The following is a 27,194-nucleotide window of genomic DNA, read 5'->3' as shown; positions in this document are numbered from 1 at the left end:
ACTGTGAAGCTTCAAGTTCATATTTCCCAAATTTATTACTTAAGCCTCCATAATTTATAGATCATCTCTCCTATTTTTAAAAGTAGCTTTCACTGAGTGCCTAGTGATTTTTATTTTGTGCCAAATATGTATTTTTAAGAATGATCTTTACTCCATTATTCAGAATTCTGAACAGTCTGAGTCTAGCGCAAGATGATGCGTATCTTCTCTGTTTCATAAGAAACCATGAAATCTGCTCATTTTAAAAGGACTCAACTAGTTTGTGTGTCCACTTATAATGAGAATAAACCATTCTTTCATATACATTTTAAAATTTTAATGTTATGATTTCTACCTAAAATATACAAACAGCATTAGTACAAAGAGAACAAATAAAGTTACACAAAAATGTTCATCATTTGATTATTCCTTGGTCCATTTAAAAATTATTAGTAAATGAACTGACTGTTAAAGTTTATTTTTATTTATTTTATTTGGCTTTGTTTCTCATTGATTTCATACCCAAAAAACTAACCCTAACAAAAGCAAAAGCACACCTCTATATTGAAGTCAAAAGAATCTTTAACTTAAACTCCTACTTTAAAATTAATTCTAAAACATAATTGTTTCTGAAAATTTGAAAGGAGATTATGTTTTTCTTCATTAGTTGATTAATATGCACAGTAAAAGTTAGTTACCAAACTACATTTTGTTACCACCAGGTAGCTAGAATATTTAATTATACCTATACAATAACAAATAATAATAATAATAAAAAAGACTAGAAACTTTTTCAATAGCAAGAAGGAAAAAAAAAGAAAAATTTAAATAGCACCAACATTGGCCTTTCATTGAATGAGTCATCAAGCAAGTTACCGTGTTTCCCCAAAAATAAGACCTAGCCGGACAATCAGCTCTAATGCGTCTTTTGGAGCAAAATTAAAATAAGACCCGGTCTTATTTTACTATAATATAAGACCAGGTATAATATAATATAATATAATATAATATAATATAATATATAATATAATACTGGGTATAATATAATACTGGGTAATATATAATGTAATATAATATAATATAATATAATATAATATAATATAATACCTGGTCTTATATTAATTTTTGCTCCAAAACGCTCATTAGAGCTGATTGTCCGGCTAGGTCTTATTTTTGGGGAAACAAGGTGGGTTAGTAAAGAAAACTGAAGATTATAAAAAACACATTTAACATTCATAAATATTGCTTTGGCAATAGCATGTATTTTAGTCAACTCACTGAAAAAATAAACTTTTCAAGAAGGATCTTAAGAACCCATCTCAGTTTCCAACTGAAGACCATATTACAATGAAGTATCATTTAAAAACTCTAATCTCTTACCTGATATAAGAAGAAATAGCCTGCAGTTTCACAAGTATATGAAGCATCTCCTGGAACCCCGAGACTCTTTTGTAATCGTTTGACTTCTTCTAAAAGTTCTATTCTTCGAGCCAGGACATAATTAACTCTTCCATACCTAGAAATTTCAATTCAGCAAAAAGGCAAAATTACGTAATGAAGAGAATTAAGTTAACTGTCATCAAAATAGTCAAGAAAATCATAATAGAAACTATAAATGGCCAAATAGAAAAAAACTAGAAAACATAGTTTATATTTAAATGTAAGTAGTAATTCTTAAGATTATTTTACTCCGAAGCTACTTAAAGTATACCCTATGTACAGTGCAAATCTGCAAATGTGTTAGTGGTGTGTGAGGAAGTAAAATCAACTACATCATTCAGTCGGGAGGGTCTATGGGAAGAGCTCGGGCTTATGGAAGTTGTTGCGTTCTACGTGACTGTGAGAACCCTACATGTAAGAACCCTGCAGAAAGAACTCTTTATAATAAGGCTCTAGAGTTCTTAAAAAAATGAAAGAAAGGAAACTATAGCACTAAATACACCATTTAGTGCAGCTATCATTTTTTTCCCCCTATTAACAAGACTTTTACAAAGAAGGAAACAGTACGGTGTATTCTGGTGCTAGTTCATCTCATCACAGACCAAGAACATATACAGATTGGCTGCTTTGAATATCACTATTTTATACTATCATAAAAGTAGATTTTTAAAGGCTCTGAAAAGTAATTTTAAAATGTATTTGATTATTCTTTGTCATCCTAGCATGTGGCTTGACACGTGAACCTAGTAGATTCATAAATATTTGCTGAATGAGTTAGAAAAACTGCAATTTGGAGAGTACATGGCCCAGAGATATAGTTAAGAAAAGGAGGAGTGGAACCAGAATTGGATCTCAAAGCCTGTCCATACTCTTCCCACCATGACAAAGTGCCTCCTGTAACACTTTAACACTAAAAAAAAGATTAAAATAATATAAACACTGCTGTTCTCATATTTAAAGATTTGACAAAGGAAGAAGTCATGTTCCTGGCTGCCCCAGAGTTCAGAGACTTACCTCTCAGGCAGCAAGCAATACCGTGTTTCGCCGAAAATAAGACCTAGCCTAAGACCTATTATTTTACTATAAGACCGGGTCTGACATTAATTTTTGCTGCAAAAGATGCATCAGAGCTGATTATCCAGCTAGGTCTTATTTTCGGCGAAACTCAGTATTCACGAATGAAAAAGAGATATAAGACATGGTCAATATTTTTAAGAATTTTCTAATTTAGAAGGAAATAAACATTATAACAGGTAACTTTTTTCTGTTTGCTCAATAGTTTAAAACTTTTCCTATAATAAACACTTTGGTAATGAGAAAAAAATTGGGGATGCTTATGAAGAGTTTAAAATAAAATGCCAAAATTCCTGTGGTACAATGTTAAATTTACAAAGCAACATACACGATTAGAGTTGATTATTAAAAAGAGACTATCATACACTTGTTTTGGAGTAATGGAATTATGGATGATCGCTCCCTCTCTATCTCACTAGATTTAAAATTTTTTCTTTAGGGAAAATGATATTACTTTTACTGTGAAAGAATATTCACTATTTTTCTTTTTAATTATAACAAAGGTAGAGAAATGAAAGAATATGCCCTATTGATCAAGCTCACACATACTAATAAGACCTGGGGCTTGGCTTGTATACCAGAAAGCAAAAAGCATTTTTTCCTAGAAATTTGGTAGTACCTAAGATCATTTTTAAGTAGAATTAGAATTACTTTTGTTCTATTACAATATCCTGTAAAAACTATAAATTCTACTGCAATATAATTACAATTATAGTATTTAGCATTCCATCAGCACCTATGTGTTCACCGAATTCTGGATTATTAAATTTTAGATTCTAGATCACCTTTGTAATTTAGGTTTAATATAAGGAAATAACCATGGGAAGAATTCAGAGAAGTATCACTGGCTGATCCAATATTAACATGCTAAATTCCCAAATATCTTAATGTGCATTTGTTCTTTACCCTCGGACTTTTTCAGAGGCTAACAAATGTTTGGTGAGCTTTGTAATACAAGAACTCAAAGTAGGTGCAACATAATAATTCAACACTCTTTTAGGTCTTTTGATGTCTATGATCAATTTAGTCACAGGTCATGTTCATAGCCAAAGTCTGTATTAAATATGTGCAGCTGTTAATTATACTTATTGTCTAAAAATGCTTTAAAAATGGATTTAAATATAAATGAAATGAGCCATTATAACGCAAATTTGAAAGAAAAAACAAAATATTAGGTTGGTGCAAAAGTAATTGCTGTTTAAAAGGTTAAAAATAATTGCAAAAACCGCAATTACTTTTGCACCAACCTAACACTTATAGGAGAAGAAATCTGAATGGTAAAATTTTAGTCACTTCACAATATGCAATTTTAAACAAACTCCAGCAAAACTGGCAATTAAGTACCTGAAATAATACTTACAACCCCAAAGTTTACACTATCATTAATCTTCAATTGCATTTCATACCTAATTGGTGCCTAAAATATATGCAAATTAAATGTCTGGATGAAACATGAAAAGGAATCATATAGTTACACAATTTGAATTTAGTAATGCTAAAAGTTACCTCAATAAATAGAAAGCAAATGGCAATCTGCAATTTTAAAATGATGAACAAAGTAACTCTTCACTGAAATGACTGTGTGCTTGAGGAAAAATGGCACGCAATTTAGAACTGGAGCTAAGGGAGATCATGAACGGACTTTTAGGTCAACCTACAGTCTACATAGGTTACCCTAGGACCTTTCAGAATTACACTGGATTATTCATTATTCTCTTCTAGAAGTTCTTTAGTCAAGAAAAAAAGGAGAAGGTTAAAATTTCTTTTGTACAGTGTTTCAAAACTCATCCCCATTTGCTCACCTGCTGAAATCTTTCTCTGTCTCCAGCTCTTCTTCTCCATGACCAAGACGCAGGAGGTGGCGCTCGTCAATGTCTAAAGCCATGATTTTCTCAAACAACTGGTTCAGGGCCTGGAGAATAAAACAAGAAGGACGATGGTGAATTTTAAAGAATCAGTACTCTTTTTAAAATAACAAAAACTAACATTTAAAAGGATGGGGAAAAAAAAAAAAAGAGCCAGCCTGCCCAATGGCTCAGGTGGTTGGAGCGCTGTGCTCCTAACGCCAAGGTCGCCGGTTTGATTCCCACATGGGCCAGTGAGCTGCGCCCTCTACAGCTAAGACTGTGAACAACAGCTCTCCCTGGAGGTTGGCGTGAGCTGCCGAGCACAACCAGAAAGCCCACAACCAGAAAGCTCGGCGACCAACTGCCTCAGCCCAGGGGAGTCCAAGGCTCATAATACAAGCATGGGCCAGGGAGCTGTGTCCTATACAACTAGAATGTGAAACAACGGCTTGAACTGGAGGAAGGCGGGTAGGCGGAAGAAAGGGGGGGAATAAAGAGCATTGCTCAGTCAGATAAGAATCAAATTGAAAGGAAAGTAAACATATTAAGCCATCTACAATTAACAAAATAGTGTTTTTATTAAATTCTGATATTCCTGCCTATGTATACTTGGCCAAATCAATAACTGGAAACCATAAAAACTACCTAAACACTAAATCTCTGCTTCTAATTGATGAAAAGAGAAAGGTTTTGGTTCAGTTCTATTTCCCTCAAGAAGTAACAATTACTAAAATAATTAATAACCACAATAAGTTTCATTTCATGCAACAGAAATTCCATGGGTTGCAGAGAACTGAAGAGTTTTTGTAGTTGGAGAAGGACTCTCATGTGGTAAACATGTAGGTAGCATACATCAAGAGGACCACAGAGTGGAAATGTAAAGTGCATCATTCAAACTGGAGGCTGAAAGTCTACAGATCTCTATACAACATTGAGCAGACCACTCATTTATTGCAACTCTTCTGATGAAAGCCACTCAGAAGTCACTCCTTTCTACCTATGAAATGTTCATATTTAGGGTTGACCTCAAATCCTAGTTATCTGAACATCTGCATTTACAAAGTTCTGAAGAAAGGCAAAAGTATGGGAAGGTACACTAATAAAGATATCATTTAAAAATTAGCTCCCACTAAAATATCTCTCCTAATTTAATCATCAGTTTAACCCTACCCATTAAGTCAACATTCAATCTCATAAACATTCCAGTTATATATGGTAAATATATACTTTGTTACCAAAATTCAAGCAATTAGAGCTCAGAAATTGAAGAGATAAACTAAATTTTAAGAAAAAAATTCCCCAATATCCAAATTTTTAATACTTTCTATCCAAAACTTGACATCCAACAGAGCAGATTACATCACTACCCAAACCTTTACTACCCAAATTTGAGAACCACATAGATTTAGAGGGCAAAATATACTCGCACACTGCAATCTCAGAAAAGACTGCAAGATTTCATCGTGAATTTGTGATGTTAGAGAATTGCCTGAATTCCATATGTAAATTAAGATCTGGCAAACAAAACAGTTGTGGAAAAACAACAATTTGATAGACATCAAGGAAGATGATTTGATTATCAAAGGATCAAAACAGGCGCTTAGCAAGCAATGAAGTCTTAAGCTATTTTTGCAAAATAATCTTCCGTATAATTGTGCTATACTGGTCAATCATTAGTACAGGATACTATAGAAGGTCATTATCAAGTTATGACAAAAGTTATTAAAAAACATTATGTTAAAACAGTAACACATGAATTATTATTTATTTACTCTAAGAATTTCCAAATAGAAAAAATTACTACAGACTAAATTTTATTGAATAGATGAAAAAATGTCTTTACGTAATTTGTTTCTTTTATTAAGATATAGTCTCAATTAATCCTATCCCCCACATAATTTTAGTACTACATTCCACCATTACTTAAAAACTTCAAAGATGTAACATGGTAAGTAAACAAGGATAAGTAAACATGGTAAGTAAACATGGTAAGTAGACAAGGATAGTATTAATTTTTAAAACCTATAGATCAAAAGTTGGTGAAAAACAGAGTAATTGTTTTTAGTATTCTAAAAACCCAGTGCTTCTTTGTAGACCAGCTCTTATAGAATTAGTCAACTGAAGTCATCGTTAATATGTATTCATAGAAAATACTTGTAAGTACTTTCAGAGGTTTAGACTACCATGCAAGTTTCATAAGATCTTCAGTATGTTCTGAATGCTTCCTGTCACGTTCTACATGAAAACCAATAAATGTTACTTGTTCTTGTTCATTTCTATAGTGACAGCTTCAGAACTATCACAACACAGATAGATGTAAAGACAATTTTTTAGCCATCATTTAGAAGGAGTTTGTTTTTATTGTTTTAGCTGTTTATAAAGCTTAAGTATTGAACCTGCAACCTAAAATAGTCCTTCCACGTAATATAGATGTTCATATGTATACTTCATAAAAATTTAAAATTCAATATAGTATTAATACAGTTTACACTTAGTCTTTCAGGAATATTCATTCTACTAGAAGGAAAATGCTACTAGTAAGGGTTAATACTTTTGATCTCCAAGTGAAAGCTCTAGCTTAGCACAAAAGATGGAGGGCGGGGAAGGCAATTTAATTTAATCTAAATACTTGACTATATATCCAAATATTCTTATTGGCTTTTCCACAGTTTGATCACTCCCGCCTCCCCCCGCAATTAGAAATATAAGATTGTTTTTATATTTTCCTCAATATAGTCTGGTCATGACAAGCGATAATCCAAGAATAAGTCAATAAAAAAACACTATACTGATGAGTATGCTCATCAGCTTTTCCTGGTATTCTGTTGTACCTATGATCAGGTTATCATACAAGCAGAAATTGCCATTGAACTTTCATGCATTCCCCATTCCCTGCTACCCCCAGCTCTACTCCAGACATGCGTGCGCATGCACACATACACACGTACGCATGCTCTCTCTCTCACCTGATTAGAATGAGTAACAATCAGAGTCCTCTGCTCTGGAAAATTGTGATAGATATTGGATATGATTTGAACTGCCACATCTGTTTTTCCTGTACCTGGTGGGCCCACAACCTAAAAAGGAGATGAACACATAGCAAACTACTAAGTTATCACATTGTTAGAAAACTGAAATTCTAAAACTGAAAGATAAAATACAGTTAAAATCTGCTGGATGAGTTCAATAGCATAATGGTCAGGATAGAATCAGTGAGCTTCAAGACACATCAATAGAAATCACCAACCTAAACAACAAGCAGGAAAAAAAGATTAAAACAAATAATAAACAGAGTCCCATGAATCTATGGGCAACAGTAACAGATCTAGAAAGAGAGTTAAAAGTATACAGTACAGGAAAAGTCATATTTGAAGAAATAATAGCTAAAAATTTCCTAAATCTGGCAAAAGTCAGAATCTACAGATTCAAGCTCAGCAAACTCCAAACAGAGTAACCCCAAAGAAATCTAAGCCCAGACACATCATAATTAAATGGTTGATAACTAGATAAGACAAAAAAAATATTAATAGCAACCAGAGAAAAATGATACATTATATAGCAAAAGGATGCTTCAAATGACTGTGAATTTCTCATCAGAAACCAAAGAAGCCAGAAGGAAGTGGGATAACATTTTTAAAGTGGTGAAAAAACTGTCAATGCAGAATTATATGTCCATTGAAAATTATCTTTAAAGAATGAAGGTGAATCAGAGACATTCTCACATGAGAGAAAACAAAAGATAATTCATTGCTAGCAAACCTGCTCTTAAAATGGGAAAAGAAATTCTTGAAACAGAAAGAAAATGAGCCTAGATGAAACTTAAGATAAAGGATAAATGGTAAGTATAATAACAGACTATTCTCCTCTAGAGTTCTTTAAAATATGTTGGATGTTTGCAACCATAAATTGTAACACTGCCCGATGGAATTTTCAATGTATTTAGATGTAACACATACAACAACAACATAAAAGGGGAAGTTAAAAGGACTTATATGGAGGTAAGGATCCTCCACTCATTTTAAGCAGCAAAATGATGATTCTAATTAGACTGTGAAAAGTTAAGTATGTATATTGTATTAATAATTCTCTAGGGCAGCCATTAAGAAAGATTACACAAGAGATAATAAAAGAACAAAATAGGTCAATAAAAATGGAACACTAATAAGAACTATCCAAATAACTCACAAGGCAGGAAAGGGGAAACAGGAACACAAAACAAAGTGAATAAACATAAAACAAATAATAAAACGGTAGACCTAAGTCCAAACACATCAATAAATATATTAAATGCAAATGGTCTAAACACGCACGCCAATTAAAAGACAGAGACTGTCAGAATAGACAAAACAACCCAACTATATATAGTGTCCCATTTCAAATATAATAAATTTTTATTATAAAGAAACCCATTTCAAATATAATAAATTAGAAATAAAATAATAGGCAAAGCTACATCATGTAAACACTGCAGTGGCTATATAAATATCAAAGTAGGCTTTACCGCACAGAAAATTACCAGTGACGAAGAGAGATATTACATGATAAAAGCATCAATTCACCAAGAAGACATAACAACCTGAATGTGTACGTACATATCCACAAAGTTTAAAGTATGTAAAATAAAAATTGACAGAACTGAAAGGAGAAAAAGACAATACATAATTATAGTTGGAGACTTTAATACTCCCTTCTCAGTAATTAACAGAAATATTAGGTGGCATATCAGCAAGGATAGAGAAGTACTGAACAATACCATCAACCAAATGAATCTAATTAACATAGGTGTGATCGAAAAATATGGTGAATGTTAAATACAAAAAACGTATTACAGTAAAAGACACATTGTCATTAATCCCCCTCAAAATAATCCCCCTCGCTTCAAACACACGTATCCCATCGTTATTGCCACTTTCTGAAACAGTTCTGGAGGTCTTCTTTCATGAGTGTCTTTAGTTGTGCTGTCACAGCTTCCTTGATGTCCTGAATCGATTCAAAATGTTTTCCTTTCATGGACATTTTTACTTTGGGGAAGAGCCAGAAATTGCATGGTGCCAGATCCGGTAAATAAGGTGGATGAGGACACACCGCAATGTTTTTATTTGACAGAAACTGCCATACCAAAAGTGATTAGTGACATGGAGCACTGTCATGATGGAGAATGAAGTAAAGGCACTCACGAAAGAGAACTTCAATAACTGCTTCAGAAAGTGGCAAGAATGATGGGATAAGTGTATTCGAAGCAAGGGGGAGAATTTTGAGGTGGATTAATGACAATGTGTCTTTCACTGCAATAATTTTTTTGTATTTAAACATTCACCGTATTTTTCAATCACACCTCATGTGTCAGACACTCCTCCACTCCAAAACAACAGAATGCATTCTTTTCAAATGCACATGGAATATTCACCCAAGATAGATCATATCCTGAGCCATAAAATAAACCTTAACAAATTTTAAGAAACTGAATTGAATCATATAAAGTATGTTCTCTGACCATAATGGACTCAGACCAAAAAACAGTAACTGAAAGATAACAGCAAAATCTCCAAAATCTTGGAAATTAAACACACTTCTAAATCAGTTGTCACCAGACATTTTCTGTAAAGGGCCACCGAGTAAACATTTTAGGATTGTGGTCCATACAATCTCTATTGCAAGTAATTAAACTCTGCTGATGCAGCACAAAAGCTGCCATAAGCAATAAAAATTTATTCTCTATGTGCACTTTTCCCAGTCTCTTTCAATTCTGAAAGGACAGATAATATACTGCGCTCCGCCCCCCGACAATGCGCAATGTTAAGAACTAAAGAGGCTAAAAGGTCAGCCCTTATTTTGATAACCAATGAGCATAGCTGTGTTCTAATAAACTATTTATGGACACTGAAATGAGCAGCAAGATCTCCACATCCATATAAAAAATCTGACACACACTTCTGGTCTGTATCCACATAAGAACATTTATAAAATAATTCTCTTACCATAGTTAGCCCAGGCTGCATGCCAGCACGGATGGCCTCTATCTGTGTATGAGTGAACTGAATTGTATTGCTGCAAATAAGAGGAGATAAAAAGTTAGTTGAAAATACAGATGAATGACATTTAGTAAAAATTTACACAACAATGACCAGAGGTCCAAACATCTGCTCTGCATTTGTCCCTGTTCTCCCCATCTCTTCTTCCCGCCCACTGTGTGCGCACGCGCGTTTGGTAAAAAATATATAACATGAAATCCACCTTCTTAATAAAATGTAAATGTACATTACAGTATTGTTAACTATAAGCACAACGCTGTATATCAGATCTCTAGAATTTTCATCTTACATGACTGAACCAACCTCTCTGAATGACCCCCCCCCTTCCATAGACCAATTAAAATTGAATCTTGCAGAAAGAAAAGACTACATTCGTTTTGAAAAAATCCTCAGCCCATCCCAGACTTCATTTTGGAGTGTCAGTTCCCAATCTAATACCAAATAAAATGCCACCTGATTAGTTATGGCACACATGCATGAAGGCAGCTGCTATATGTAACACATGGTCACGAAGTACGAATGCTGTGCCCAAATTAAGGCAGCCCTCTTAATATTTTTTTTAGAGTACCTGAAAATATTTCTTTATGAAATATGACTACGGAATGGCCAATCATGTCTACGCAGCCAACTGATAGAAGGAAAGAGGGTATAGCGACAGAAGTTTCCTGGGATTTTTAAAGAATCAGAAAATTTAAAAATATTACCAATCTATTTGAAATAGCAAATTATTATTCATTATTACAATTAGCATCAACAGTAAAATTACCGTTTGGGTTGGTTGTAAGGATAAGGACCCCTATTAGGAATAACATGAGGTTCAACAATTAAGATCTTTGCCTCTTCAGTGTCTTCATCTTCCCCATCTGCATCTTTCCTTTTCTTCCCTTTTCCACTTCTTACTGGAAAAGTTATCCTAGAAGACCAAAACCTTCATTCACTTTTACAATTAAGAACGATTTACCAAGTACCTATCTTGTGCATGACATTGCACAGAGAATGATCAGATTAGTAAGAAACATTTACGGCTTAAAAGAACTCACTATCTGTGCATAAATTCTGAAAAAAGATTTAAAAGCGCTAAGACTTGCGTGAAGGGTGTTTAGATTAGAAATGGTCATCTGATTAACAGAGCATCAAAGAAAAATCATTTATATCCTTGTGTCACATGTACTGTAAAGGGCTTTACACATTGTTCTTCATCTAATCAGAAAAGGCTTCATGGGAGAGGTGGCGTCTGAGTTTCAAAGAATTCAGACATACAAACATGGGATGGAAGACATTCCAGGAAGAAAGAAGTAACTGCAGAAGCTTAAGTAGTCAGTTTTGCTGGAGAGTAGGATACAATGGAGACAATAAGGCTAGAGAAAAAGGCTGGAGTCTTGCTATGGCACCTGTGGAATATCAAGCCTTTAAGGTAGAAGTTCTCGGCCTGGAGTCAGGGACCCCTCAAGAGGCAACTCTTCATAGGTACCTGGGGAGGTCCATGACTACTACTCTAAAATTAAAGCAAAAAATTAATTCTCTATGTGCACTTTTCCCAGTCTCTTTCAATTCTGAAAGGACAGATAATATACTGCGCTCCGCCCCCCGACAATGCGCAATGTTAAGAACTAAAGAGGCTAAAAGGTCAGCCCTTATTTTGATAAGCAATAGAAAAATCAGCTTTTTAACCAGGGAGTGGAATGACTATAGCAGTAGAGCAGGCAATGTGCTCAGGGAGGCAACGGGCAGGAAAGACGCTGCCACCATAAAGATTGAAGGTGACGAGGGCTAGAGAGGTAGCAGTCAGGAATGACATATAAAAGAAATATCCTTAAGGCAGAATCTGTAAAACAGAGCAGGAGTTATAGGAGTAGAAAGATTCAAAAATAATGCCGAGATTTCAAAGTGGGGTGACTAGAAGAATGATTTTGTCATTAATAGGATTAGGAAAGTATGAAAAAAGACTAGGTTTGGGTGTTTAAAGGATACATGTTTTTAATATGTAGGTTATTATATTTAGACTTAACAGTTAAAAGCTGTATGTACCAATTTCCAAATAAGAAAGTAAGCACTCGCTACCACCTGTAGGTTACTGAGTGCTTTGCGATGGAATCCTTACGATGGAATTCAGGGAACAGCAATCAGTGCTTCAGGTACTGTGTTCTATTTACATTCAAATTTTAAAACCAAAGCTCCTTTAACACTAAATACAACTATATTGTAAATATTTAAAATTTGTGTGGAAGCAAGTAAGGTTATGATTTTTTTCCCTAAAAACAAAAAAGTTCAAAATCACATGGCTATATCTATTAATTAGGAAGTACATCAGACTAGCATTTCTTCGGTCGAATGCTATAAACATATTTATATAGTACTCTTCACACAACAAGCGCTTACCGATCTCATAAAAGACCTGAGGCTACTTTTATTGTGGTCTTAAACTAGCTACTACACAAAGAATTAGAAATAGAGTCAAATAATTTCTCCCAGTGATTACACGGTGAAGGTGAAAATACACCTATGCTACTCAAAACTTAACTTTAGCTACAGTCCGGATGGTCTAACTCAGACTGACTGCAGACAGCCTGGAAGGAGTAGCTCCAGTTCTAACTTTACCTGAAAGGGGGTATCTGGAGAGCAGGGTCATCCACAGTTACTTTAACATTATGACCAGGAAAGCTGGTTTTCAAATGTTCAATGGAGAGAAACGTATCATTGAAATCAAGGGTGGCAATTGGATTGGGCATTTTCGAATAATGTGCACTGCTTGGATCCCCATAGCCTAAAATGATGTCATGCAGCCAGTCAGGTACAACACAGTCCGTATTCATGAGGTTCCGAATAGTCTCCAGCACAGCCTGTGAGTAAAAGCACAGGAAAAGATTTGTCAGGAAGACATCTCAAACATTTGCAGTTCAGTGGAATGCAGAGCTGGCCACGCTAACCCAGAATTCCCAAGTGTTTCAGGGCAAGAAGCTATTTTCTGCTGACAGGTGCTTGGCTAGACTGAATCAACAGCTATATTTTCAGCTGACACCATACACTGAGTTAAACAAAAGACCAAACTTAGCAAGAACAGTTTATCCATTAGGAGTTCATTTAGACAGAATGTCATAAATGAAGTTTACCATTTGACTTCTGTTGAGTAGCATGAAAATCCAATCAGGTCAGCACAACAGCAAAAAAAACATTGTAGAAGCCACGGGAGTTTTCTCCCCTTTATATTCCATAGCTCCTCAATACTAAGAACACATACCATCTGAGGCACATTAATGTATGCCTCAATTGTGAAACATCTCACAATTTAGAAATAGTATTTTAAATTAAAATTTATTGGGCTGACAATGGTTACTAAAATTACACAGGTTTCAAGTGTACAGTTCTGAAAGCAACAAAGGAATAAGACAAACAAATGAAGATATAAAAACTCATAGACACAGACAATAGTTTAGTGGTTACCAGAGGAGAGTGGCGGGGGGATAGTGGATGAGAGTAAAGGAGATCAAATGTATGGTGAGAGAGGGAGAACTGATTCTGGGTGAGGAACACACAATGTGAGATACAGAAATATTAAAATTAGCATTGTTAGAAATAAGACATAAAAATAAAGTGAAAATGATTAAAATGAAGTATCAAATTTGAGGATGAAAGAAACAGGACTACAACAAAAGGTCATTACAGTAGTTAAAATATACATTGCCAAAATTACTAAATGCCAAGGCAAATTCTTAGATTTACCAATCATTATTTCAACAAAATGATCTGTGAAAATCAGAAAGCTAGGCTATTCATTCCCCTGGGGGGAGACTGTCTAGGAAGAGGCAACCGTATGTGCACAGGCGTGGATTAGTAAAGAAGCAAAAAAGTCGGTGCGACTGGCAGGGAGTGAATACAAGGGAAAAGGGTTAGAAAATGATGTGGAGACGTAGCCAGAAGACAGGTAATGAAGGAGCCCCTGGGGTTATGTAACCACTTTCACTGTGATGGGAAACCATTAAAGAGTATTGAACAGGGGTACCCAGGCATAACTGCCATTCAGTCGCTATGTGGAGGAGCAGTCTAACATGGCAGCAGGATGTGAGAGATGGAGGTATCTTGGACTTGGCATCAGCGGAGACGGTGAGCCAATCAGACTGACTGGTGAACTGGATGTGGAGTGTGAGACAAAAGAAATCAAGGGTACTTCCATTGTTTTGTCTTCAACAAGGTGAGATGGGGAACATATTGCTTTGTATGTGAAGTTTTCTCTTTTTAATCACAACAATGGGTAAAAAAGGTAATAAAAGCGGTAATGCTGAAGAAGCACCGTGTTTGGGAGAGAGAGACAGGCACTTGGGCACAAGCCAGTGTTACAAATGTTAGAACTGCTCAATGTTTAAGTTTTATAATATAGTTTCAAATAATTTAAAAAGTAACACCCTTTACTAAAACTCCTTCTCTCCACAAAGTTATTAGAAAAGTTAAAACTAGCCCCCAAACCTCCCTTTTCCCACTAATGAGTAAAGTAGAAATACACTATATCATAGAGTAATTCAGAGCTCTTTTGAGGTTCCACATCAGTCTTCTTAAAGTGATATGGAAGTACATCTACTCTTGATTTGAAAAAGAAGTCCTGGTAAACAAATAAACAAGCAGTTTTCCTCATCTCACAGTGGGGCATAAACTGAGTATCTGATATACAAAAAGCAAGGAAGGAGGCTAGCCTTTAAAACACCTGGGTTAATTTACATTTTAAGTTTCTAAAAAACCAGAATTAGCAAATGAATTTCCTTAAGTTTTTATATTTAATCTACATGGTAAGCATTTAAGAGAATTGTTTAGAATCAAAAGGTAGTGATCACTGTTTTCTTCACAAATCATTTTTTTACCTAGCTATTTAACCATTTATATCTTAAAAGTTGTTCAAAGTACTTTTACTTATATAGCCCCAAATTACCTTAAAGTTATTCTCCTTTGGTTTTCTCCTCATTATTATATTGAAGGTTTCATACACATCTTCTGCTCCATTTTGTATAGTATTGGTCATATCTTGTTGATACTGGTTTGGATCCAAAAACACTCTAAATGTTCTTGACTCTCCTCTAAGATTGGGTCTGGGTTCAGGTCCTGAAGATTTTGAAAAAATTTGTTAAATGAAATATATGCTTTTCAAATATCAAAGTAAGTTAGCAGTATTCCTTTTCTAGAAATGATAAGTAAACTGTCTAGACTCAGATTCCAGCCATTCCTTCAGCTAGAATGCTGTCCACCCATCTATTTCAAATCCAAGAAGCTGAAAATATTTGTCCTTTCCCTAAATTCTTACTCTTTCTTCCCAGAATAATCATGTACTGTTGGTGATGCAATGCCATGAATTGCAATTATTTGTACATGTCCTCAACTAAAACAGGAGCCTTAAGAAGTCACAGAACTTTCCTCGTGTCAGTCACTTACAGCTCCTACTACTGCCTTCTATACAGTAATTACGTGACTGATTCATCTTTCTACAGTCCATGCCTAATGTCACTGCTATGAAAGGAAATGTCATATAGTAACGGCTGGAAGCTCTAAGGCTTTTACTTGCCCCTTGGCCTTCTCTCTTTTTGTCTTAGACCTCCAACCCTCGTCCCATTATGTGGCCTTACTTTTATTCCAACAACATCTTTCATTCCCTTCTCCTAGTTTTCATTTATTCTAGTGGTAAAAATGGCCTAATTATCAGCACTTCAGCTGTGATCTTGAATTCACAGGTTATAGAAGCTAATTCAAGTTCTGAGAGTTTAGCAAATGGATTGTAAAATAAGGTCTGGACATGGACGCAGTTATAATTCAAAAGTATTACCAAAAAAGCCAGGACAGCAAAAGAATTTCAAAGACCAATCAGTGACAATAAGCCTAAGAACTCCAAGAGCTGACTAACCCTGTACGGCAATATTTCTAAATCATTCTGGCATCCCAGGCAGAATGATTCCTTGTACAAGACAGTTGTTTAGATGCTTGGCATCCCTGGCCCCCAACAGTTAAATGCCAATAGCTCACCACCCCCTACCGCTACTCCAGTCATTTGACAACGTAAATACCACCACACATTTCAAATTGCAGGGTAGTGCTGGTCCCAACTGAGAACCACTGCTATGATGAACTGAATCAGTAAAATTTAAGAAGGAAAAATTAGGCAAATATATCACTGAACAACTATAAGAGGTGTTTAGAGTTTTTTTTTTTTAAAAAAACAATACTATACAGTATTATAAAAGGAAAAGTTTTAAATAAGGCGATTTCAAACGATCTTGTCCTTTCTAGTATCTAACATAGAAGTTTAGAAACCATATTATTTATCTCTAAAACTGGGTGGTAGGTACTCTATACATATTTTACACATAATCCTTTGTATCGATTTAATGTATAAAACAACTAAAACTATTGCCTAACATGCAAAAAAGGAAAAAAGGCAAAGTAATTTATCATTATATACATACACACTTTCAAAAATATAGATCACATACCGTCTTCAATGACACGTCCTTTATCATCCAGCATGCCCTGGATTTCACAGCCTCTGACATAAACCAGTCCAACCTGTTCAATAAAAGGTCTCCTCCGGTCAAACTTGGTACCATAAGGTTTTGTGGGTCTCACAGTAATTAAAAAGCACACATCATGCTTACGAAGGCCTGGTAAAACATAAAGACATTTTTCACTTATTAAAATGTCATTGTTTTTAGTCTTTTGTTGGCAAATTCTCATGCTCTTATCTTTGGAATAGAGGTCTAAAAAATATTTAAAATATCAAAGGTGATCAATGATTATACTTGCACTGTAATACAATTATGGGTTTTCTATAATCTCTAATACTCAATGTTTGGTAACAATAATTAAAATAAAAGTTTCTCTTTATAATTAGAAAATTTTATGCCATGAATACCTTACCAAATAAGTCCTCCAAGTCAGGCTACAGCTCCAAAATTGGATGCTCGTCATCATCCTTATTTTTAACATTCTTAATCAAAAATACAGTTGGCAGATAATCCATCTATATCATACTTAGCAAGTTTCGAACATCAGTTTAAACTATCCATCAGTCATTCCAACAACAGTCTATTGTGCACCAGAAAAGGTCAACTCAAGAATAATTCATCAAGGCAAAAAGCATTGTTTACAGACACCATCTTGAGAAGATGGTTGAATATATATGTTATACTTTCAGTTGGCAAATACTGAAAATTTTTATAAGTGAACGTCAAAAAATAGGAGACTTGTGTCAAGGTCATTTCTCAGTCATTTGACCAAAGAATGGATTCAACTAGATTCCCAGTTCTATTAAAAGAGACACTGGAAGACAAGCGACATGAAATTAGATCACAGCATACCATGTTATACCAGTTAATCTTCATTTTTTCCTGATTTGATTTTGTTAGCCAGTGTATGACATACAGGCAAATTTTAACAGTCTCCTTGCTCATAGCCTTAGTCGCAAGGCATACAACTAAATCAAATCAACAATGTAAGTGGGTGGCTAACAGTATTGGGACCATTCTGGTTTGTTTCAATATGGAGTGGGGTTCAAGTATGGCTAGAAATAATAACTCTGATTAATAATAGTGACTTTATTGTTTAAGTCTCAACAAATTTTATGCAAAGAAGCAGGGGAAGCAATGAGAACTAAGGGGAACTGTTTTACTACGTAAGTTTTACTGCCTGTACGACTTCTGATCTGCACAACACCTTAAAACTTCTCAGTCTCAGAGCCAAAGACGGGGTCCTGGAAGTAATTTAGTCCCTCCCGATGTCACTTTTTGGTGTCACTGAGGGATGACTGCCTGTTCCCTCCTAAAGCAGATCATTTAATAGTGGGATGTCTTAGATCCACATTAAAGATACCATTATTACAATGAGTTCAACTACCTCTCTCCTTTCAATTGTTTGTATTCACTGTGTCCGTGAATGTGCATTCTGGAACAGAATCCAGCATTTCAATTTCCTTAATTCTATTTCCTTAATTTTAAATGAGGTAGACAGAAGATAAGGGCCTGAGTTTCACACCTTCTTGAAGGGACAAGAAGAATATTTTATAATATTTAGTTTAAACTCTTCAAAGCTCTTCTGTTTTTACAGGACAATATTCATTACTGTTTGCAGAAGCTCCCTCTCAAATTGTGCTTCCATTTTCTATTTGGCTACTCTATCTGTGATCAATACTGGCCCTGAATTTTGGCTCTGACCTCCTAGAAAACACTTTGCTCCCCACCATGCCCCCAAATATGAATCACTTGTCCAGTCATACCCTATGATTCCCTATCTTGCCCATCAAATTCACCCATTCTATTTCTCATTCTACCAGAGGCCTATGTTAAAAAAACCAAAATACTGTGATGTCTTTCTGATAATAGTTTCCAATGTAACAGAGGAAAGGGATTCGGGTAAAACGTCTTTTTCCCCCTTAACACTATAATGCAGACTTGCCATCTGTCATCTATAAATCTCTAAAAGGTGTCTTTTTTTTTTAGTTTTATTTCCAATACTACTACTAGGGATAGCCAGTAAGTTATTTCAATTTATTACCACCATGTAAAACAGTGTTTAATACCTCCGTAAGCTTTAAGAGTAATAAATATAAGATCTTCTCTAGCAACTTAACACATTTCTCAAGTTTCAGCAATAATAAAGGTACACATTATTCTAGATGTGTAATGAACCAGACTGGAACTCTTTTGAAGGATACAAGAGTCACAAAAAAAATCTGTCACAAATCATACCCACTATAGTGGCCATTTGTTAAATATCTGGCCAGCTTCATTGCTGGATTCCTTCAGAATTATGGGATAAATATATCATATACTCCCTACAGTTATAAACAGCTATACTGGGAGCAATAATTTCTGAAAACTGAACCATTAAGGAGCTATCCCTTTCCTTCTGGCATGCCAAGAAAGTAGAAGGAGATAAAACTACCGGCTACTATTTCTCACAACAAGGCAGCGAGAATTCTCACAGACAGCTGGGAGAAAAATATTAAAAGAGCCAATTAAAATATCAGTTCATAGGCTATTTCTGGCACAGGTGTTAACCAATGTTTTAACTATTTGACTTAGTAACTTTGAACATACCTGCCCCTAAATAAAATTAATTGTGGAAGTCCCATCCCTAAAATCTTGCTTACTAAAGAGCAGAAAAAATAACTCATTTCTCTGTAATTATTTATTCTTGAATACATTCGATTTCACTGATTATTTGACTTTCTCGCTTTGGTGCAAATAAACTATTATTAGTTCTGAGTGGTTTTGCCAGGTCTCCCTAAAATTCCTTTTGAGTTTGCCTAATTTTGACTTTGTATTTTTATTTTCCATAAATTGTATGCATCCCTATTCTCTTCACTTTAGCTGCTTTGATCTCTTAAAAATACCCCTTTTCCTTACTTGCTCTGCATGTGCGTTCCCCCTTTCTTTAGTGAACACTAATACTTTTACTCCTTTTATATGGACCGTACAAATTCATAAACATTATCTTACTAAATTTAAAATACTTTCCTCTGACCTCTGCAAACTGCAATTTTCAAAACACTTTGATATGAATGTTATTTTATGCTTTTTATTAAAATAGTATTTAATTATTCCTATATGATCATTGGTATTTTTACTACTATTATAAAGACAACTGCCATTCTTTAAATCAAACTTTAAAGATAAAATTTAATGAAAGTTCAAAAGGGTAACATTTAGTAAAAGTGCTTTGCTAATTCTCTAAGTGAAAGCCTATATATAGACTAAAAAGGCAAAAGGGAACACTGAAATATAAAATTACCTTCCCATTCATCTTTGATGTGATCTCTGACATTCAGATTGATGGTAACATCTGCACGAACTCGGGTTGGCCAGTTTTCACCTATATTGGGTTTGGCAACCTCAACGACAGTGAAAGCCACAATGGGCTGGGCCATTCGTGCCCAACCGCCAAACACCACACCGCCATACTCAGACTGCCTGAAAGCCAAAGAAGTGGATGATTACTCAAACAAAACAGTAGTAACTCTTATTTCCAAACTTAAAAAAACACACAACTAAGTCTCAATATGTCGGGAGTTTATATGGTAGGGTGATACAGGCAAACATGGTCTAGGAAACAAAGGAAAGTAGAGGAATATCCCCCATACCCCCTGGAAAAAAAAATAACTCTATATACATAAGAGCTGAACCATTTTGTCAAAGAATGAAATAATCCAGCACATTTAGTTTTATTTTATATTCTTATCCTTTCCCACTGCTCATCAAGATAGTCTGAATTGTTTGTTTTATCTTACATAGTATAAGTATTTCTGCAGCTGTCTCAAAAACATTGTAGAACAAGGTAGAATTTAAAAGGTTAAAAACAAGCAAATAAATGACAACATCTATATGCAAATGCTTCCTTAGGGTATAATACTTAAATCATGTAAAAGGTGCTGCCATGGAGTTGGGGGACAAATAATCAAGCTAGCTGCAATAACCAGACCCACTAACATGCCAACATTCATTCTTTTTTCTTATATTAGTCTAACTAGTGCTTTAATTTTTACATTAAATAATATGTTTGGGAAATCTGTAACATAAAAACTGCTGCAATTCTCCAAAATTGGAAAGTACTGCCAAAAATGACATAATTACAAAATAAACTACATCCTAAGTAAAGCCTTTGGTCAAATAAAAAATTGTCCAACTTCATAACATCAAAGAGTGAAACCAATTAAAAATAAAAGATTTGCAATCCAATGATTTGGTTCATACTGGGACAATTTCTAAAAGGATTTACGGGTGTCTAAACCCTTTGTAATAACCTTCCTTCACTACCCTCATTTTTTACAACTTTACTGCAGTAGTTTACATACCATAAAATTCATTCGCTGTAAATGTACAATTCAATGATTTTTATTAATTTACAGAGTTGTGCACCCATTACCATGATCCAATTTTAGAACATTCCCATCATACTTACAAAAGATCCCTTTTATCCACCTGCAGTCAATCCTTGTTCCTACCCCCAGGGAAGCACTGACCTAATCTCCCCAATTCTCTCCCCCCCCCCATGAAGTCTACCTGCAACCTGAACCATTCAGAAGCACAGATCTCTGCCCCTCATTAGCGCATCCGCTCTTACCCTGCTCAGCAGTTTCAGCAGCCTGAAAACATGATCATGAGAGCTATGCAATGCATCAGGATGCACGGAACACAAAGAAGCCCTGTCCCTTTTTAGAAATCGTCATTTTTTAACAGTTTTCAATGATGGACTATTAGGAATGAAAATTTAGAAAAATTTAGTATCACAAGTTAACTCCAAAAAGTGAGATTTTCTTCCTCCAGCAGCAAATAATGTAAGTAAAAATAAATCTTTTTATTAATAGAGCATACAAATTAAGTATTATTATTTAATTTGGCACGTAAGTAAGATATAAGTGAATTCTATTTGATGAACTGCTACTTAACAAATCCCTATTTTTGCAAAATGGCCAAAATTAGGTCCAGAATCAGCATGTAAACGCAAGGTAACCACGAATTCTAAGGCAGCTTTCCAATCAAGCACCCCCCCGGGGTCCAAACAATGGGCAATGAAATCAGTAAAGCTGTGGGCAGGGACGAACAGCCAGCGGGGATACAAATCTCAGTGCTGGCCTGCCTACTGACTCAACTGATTATTAAGTCAAAAATACTTCATGTTGTGTTTTATAGTCTCACCCAGAATAACTATTTACATAATTCATTAAAAAATAAAACTGTGTATGAAATCAAACATGGAGGTGAAAAAAACAGATCATAACCACAGTGTCCATGTAGCTCTGTGTAATTAGGAAGGAGAGAAGCCTCGGAGATACCTGACTCGGCTCACCTTCCAAGTATGGTAAGCGTTTCAAACAGAATGCAGGATAATTGTAGATGTATGTATGGTGTGACTGTAAGGTCATTAAAACTCATTTTACAGAATTATTTTACTCACTTATAGTCACCGGTGATATATAACTTATCTCCATCAATTTCATACTCAGAATGAAATAGTGAATGAAGGGTAGGTATTTACTGAAAGTCAGTCGTATCTAAAAAGCAAAACTGCCCTTCACAAATCTCATAATGCAGAACCGCCTACCATAACTAGAATGAAAGTTTTTCGTAGCTAAAGAAATTAGCTCACGGAATGAGCTAACAGGTGGGGAGTCGAGTTTAAGCAGAAGAGCTCTCCAAATAACAAGACCTACTCAACCAGCCCTAAAAGTAAATGCTGACGATTTAGTCTCTTCAAGGTAACTGATGGATGGAAGACCAGGGAAGACTTTCCAGTGTTCCATTCCATGCAATGTTCAGGAAGGCCCCTCATCTCCTGCCAGGTTCCTCAGAGAGGCTGACTGAGAGAACAGGTGACAGCCACGAGAGAGGCTGGGGGACCGGAACACTGCTTTATCGTAAGATTTTCCAAGGACTTAAAACTGTCCTGCCCTAGTACAGGCCTGCGGGCCAGCCCATTATTACTTTTGCTAATGCCCAACCTACTCCCCTCTACAAACCACCTCCCTCACAAAGAGGGATGACCTCCCCTCCTTTATCCCCAGTCCCCCCCCAAGGACCCAGATACCTATTTTACATTTCAGCACTTTTAATATATTCTAATTCTCATTAAATAATTTCTCAGAGTAAATATCTCATACTTTGGAGGGCAGCTTTATGCCAGGTATACTACCTAAATATACTCTCGAGGTTTCTGACAGAAGTGTGTCAGCCACTGTTTGCATCTCTTCATTGTAAGTAGAACCAATTGACTAACCATGGCTTCATTCTGCTGACGCTATCCTCGATATCTTGTCTAATTTCGTAAGTTGATTCTAAGCGGAAGAGATTAAAATTCCGTAGGAGGTAATCATGAAGAGTCAAAAACTGCAAATTCAACTTGGGAAGAGCAAGACAACCTGAAAAGGAAAATAATATCTATATTTGAATTGTTTTTTTAATAATTAGACACATCTGCTCTCTATATAAAAAAGACATCACCGATTTGGTAAGACTCGAATTTAATAATGTCTAAAATACAGCATATTTAATAAGGTCTCATTTTCATTTCCTCACAGAACTGAAACCAAGTTAACAAATGCTGCCTATTATGCACTGGAAATAAAGGGTGGTTTTCATTAATACATGTAACCTAATTATCAATGATTCAGCTGCAAACGGTACTTCTAAAAAAGTACCTGCATATACTTTAGTGCAATCTCCAGTAGTTTAAAAAGTCTTCCTTTACCACCTAATTTACACTTGGCAAATCTCAAAATGAATAATGCACATACTTAACTTAGCACAAGACAAAATTATCAAGAAAACTGAATTGGTATACTACACTGCATAAATCTATCTCCAATGATCACTACTCTGAATCACTACTCTGAATGAGCTCTGAATGAACTTGTGCTGTTTTGCTAGACTTTAAAGGTAAGGCACTGACTGTATGCTATTCCTGGAGTTACTTCCCTTCTCTGACTGTATTAAATAAACAATATTCTTTCCATTATCCTCAGTTAACACAATTTCCCTTGGATAATAAGTGACCAAGCATTCAACAGCAACACCAGAATGTTAAAAAAAGAAGAACCCAAAACACTTTCTACTGGGAAACCATATTTTCATCACTGTTATCCATATTTACCAAGTCTATAATGCACCTAAAAGCAAGAAACATTGATGTATAAAAATTTCACATCATTTATGTTAGTAAACTCTGACTTAAAATCTAATTCAATTGCTTTAAGGCCAGAGGCTGATGGAAAGCAACTCCTTCAACAGCATATTTTTATTAAAAAAGACAGAATTAAAATGTCACCATTTTGCAACCCTCACTGAATCAACAAATCTGGGTGTTAAGCAACAATGGCTACTAATACAACAAAAAGAAAGATAACCAGACATTATGTGCTTTCTGATGAAAAAAATATGCCACCACCAAGAATCTTGTCAAAAAGAGAGAACCTTAGCCTGATCAAACCTCTGCATTCCAGCTGTCCATTTGCAAGAAAAATAAAAAGCAAAGGGATAAGCTGATAGTCAATTAAAAAAATCTGAACTATGCGAAACTATACAGATCAAATAATGCAGGTTCTTCAACAAGAAGAAAAGGAAGAGATATAGGGCATACCTGCAGAGTAAAAGACACGTTTAAAATGTACAAGAGATGCACAACTGGGTGATAAAACTATAAAAAAAAAGCAAGATAGTGACAGCTATAAAAGCCTAGAAATAAATGGCCACTTTCCAGTAGAGGGAGGAAGCAGTGATTAGAAAGGGGCACATGGGAGAGTTCTGGGATAGCTGACAAAGTGGTCACAAGGGTTTCATGGGGTTTCCCTTATGATAATTAGTAAAGCTCTATATTTATTTTGTGTGGCTTTCTATATTTGTGTTTATTTTATGACAAAAAGGTTTTAAAAGGCAAATTTTACAAAGGTTTTCTTTACAATTCTTCATTTCACACTTAGTTTCTCTCCTTGGGAGCTAGAAGCAGCTCGCATGATCATGCAGCAAGAGCTCCATCTTTGCCGATTTCACAGCATCAGATACGGGGCCACAACACCATCCATCCAGGGTCAATAAAGGACAATGGCAAGACATAGCCAAGTCTCTGAAAACAGCGGTATTACAGTCAAACCATCTGGCGACTAATAGTGTTCTGAAATACTTTCATTCTATAAAAGGTGCAAAGACTTAAATTTTGAGGATTCTTTTTCACTTAATATCATTAATCACAGGAATGAAAGAAAAGTAATATATTACACCAAGCAAAATATGTTTTAAACTCAGAGAAGCATCGTTGAGTACCAAAAGCTAGATATGACTGTTTACATTTTGAAGGACACAAACTTTTTATTAACAAGACAACATATTCTTACGTGGTATTTGTCTTTTCGGGATTTGTTAAAGAGTAAGACGTCATACATATATTGGTCATAAGTGCTTTTAGTATGAACAAATTAAAAAAGCAAGAAAATAAAGCATTAACCACTGTCAGAACATTAAAAGGTATGAAGACCGCCTATTCTGAAATCCAGTATAATTTTAATACACTGGGTTTATTTTAGTTATGGCTCTAAGATATGACTCTGAAGTAACAATTTTTCTTTTAAATCAATGTACCAATACTTATACTGGCGATGTCTTTAAAATAGCCACATTTCTTCTAATAATAACACTGCTGTTCAAAAGATTTCTTGAAATTTTTAAAAAATATGTCTTGAAAATGTGTCCGAGTGCAGTTTGGCATGTACTCAATTGTGGCGAATTCTCACTCTTAGAGGATAGTGAAAGCATTTAGAAAAAAAATCTGTTGAAATAGGTAGGTGAACAAATTAGGCAATACCATTTTGAATCAAAACTAATGGGGGGGGTATTACCAACTAATGACAGTCTTTTTTTTTTATTTTGATGGTCATCTGGCTCTACAAGGAATTCAAACAAGCCTCTAAAAAAGGTTTTGAAAAACAAAGCACTACCAAACAAAGCCTATGGTGACATAATGAAAAAGCTACACTTGTTATTACATCTCCTTAAAACAGTTTTATTGCTTTACAGTCATATTTCACAGGATCTCTCTCTCTTTCACACACACACACACAGACATGGGCATGGTCTAAATTAATAAAAATCCTTAATGTTAAGCATTCAAAATACTGAATAGTTCCTAGCTTCTAAAGTTGAACTTCAGAGTATCACAAAATTATCCTAATGTATATAGTACATAGGAACATTTTCATTTACATATGAATTCTAAACTAAGTTTCATGTTACACTCGGATCCTGTACTTCTTTATCATACCTTCCCCTGAATAGTACTCAGTTGGGACTATATTTTCATCCCATATGATTTTCTCAGTTGGATACAAAGGCATCTGGTTCAACTGCTGAATCTGAGAAATTCGACGTTCATGACGAGATACCTAAAAGAAACAAGTCCAGGCAGAAAGTTAGAAGCATTTTTTTCAATCAAAATAATTTATGGACAAATTCACCAAAAGTATGGAATGAGAAGTATTAAGTTTTTCAGTTACAGTAGTGCTTTACAAGAGATTTTTTACCCCTTTTTCCATTTTCCCCCCATAAATCAAAGATGCAGGCAATATCAATTGTGATGGTCTTTGGAATCAGACAGATCTGAGTTCAACTCCCAGCACCCCTACTTGTGAGCTATGTAAAAGCTCGGCAAGTTACCTGAGTTTCCCTGATCTTACTGTCCTTTTCAGTGAAAAAGATAAAATGCTACTCACCTCTCAGGTTTCTTATGAAAATGAAATGGAATACCAGAAAACAGTGTCAAAGTGCCTGGCACAGGCCAAGATCTTAGAAACCGTAGCACTTAGCTTTCACCAATGTAAGCCAAAAAAGGGAGGCCTAAATCCTAGGTTATAGTTTTCATTCTTGTACTAACTTGTTAAACAATCTAGGAAAGTTTACTAACAAACTGGCGGCAGTCTTCTTTGTGAAATGAGTTGGACCTGACGATCCGTATGTACTCTTCCACTGTTAACATTGGAGAACTCTATCTCAAAAACAGATGTAAGTGTATTATTGCCCCATTAACAGATGCTAACATAATTATATATTTGAAAAATATATAGCATTCTCTCCAGTAGAGATAGTATTACTTTAGGAAAGAAGATAGTGTAATGTTATTTAACCAATGTGCATTTTTCAATTTGGATATTAGAAGAATCCAAACCCTAAAGAAATCCTTTAGGAGAAGGAAGAAATGAAAGAGAATGCTGGAGCATTACAAAATTTTAAAACTGCTTTCTTTTGGCGTAACTACTTAAATTTTAAGAATGCAATCTTAGTAGCTTTAAGACCCTAAAAGGCACAGGATG

At 35.0% G+C, this 27,194-nt stretch overlaps 1 protein-coding gene across 1 annotated transcript in view; it reads right to left on the bottom strand.

Moving 5' to 3' along the window:
- The window catches only part of AQR (aquarius intron-binding spliceosomal factor), an 88,520-nt gene that overhangs the window by 26,754 nt on the left and 34,572 nt on the right, over positions 1 to 27,194 (bottom strand). The window contains exons 15-25 of the mRNA XM_033108153.1: positions 26,150 to 26,270; positions 23,117 to 23,258; positions 20,135 to 20,313; positions 16,840 to 17,007; positions 15,291 to 15,460; positions 12,971 to 13,212; positions 11,139 to 11,285; positions 10,319 to 10,388; positions 7,307 to 7,417; positions 4,296 to 4,405; positions 1,360 to 1,495 (exon numbers count right to left, since the gene is read on the bottom strand). Of these exons, the coding sequence (XP_032964044.1) occupies positions 1,360 to 1,495; positions 4,296 to 4,405; positions 7,307 to 7,417; positions 10,319 to 10,388; positions 11,139 to 11,285; positions 12,971 to 13,212; positions 15,291 to 15,460; positions 16,840 to 17,007; positions 20,135 to 20,313; positions 23,117 to 23,258; positions 26,150 to 26,270 (1,596 nt within the window). The remainder of the gene's footprint in view (positions 1 to 1,359; positions 1,496 to 4,295; positions 4,406 to 7,306; positions 7,418 to 10,318; positions 10,389 to 11,138; positions 11,286 to 12,970; positions 13,213 to 15,290; positions 15,461 to 16,839; positions 17,008 to 20,134; positions 20,314 to 23,116; positions 23,259 to 26,149; positions 26,271 to 27,194) is intronic.

Source organism: Rhinolophus ferrumequinum, chromosome 6, assembly GCF_004115265.2.
Source record: "Rhinolophus ferrumequinum isolate MPI-CBG mRhiFer1 chromosome 6, mRhiFer1_v1.p, whole genome shotgun sequence".
Taxonomy (NCBI): Eukaryota; Metazoa; Chordata; class Mammalia; order Chiroptera; family Rhinolophidae; genus Rhinolophus; species Rhinolophus ferrumequinum.
The sequence above is the reverse complement of the archived record's forward strand: the minus strand, read 5'-3'. Positions and strand labels throughout refer to the sequence as shown.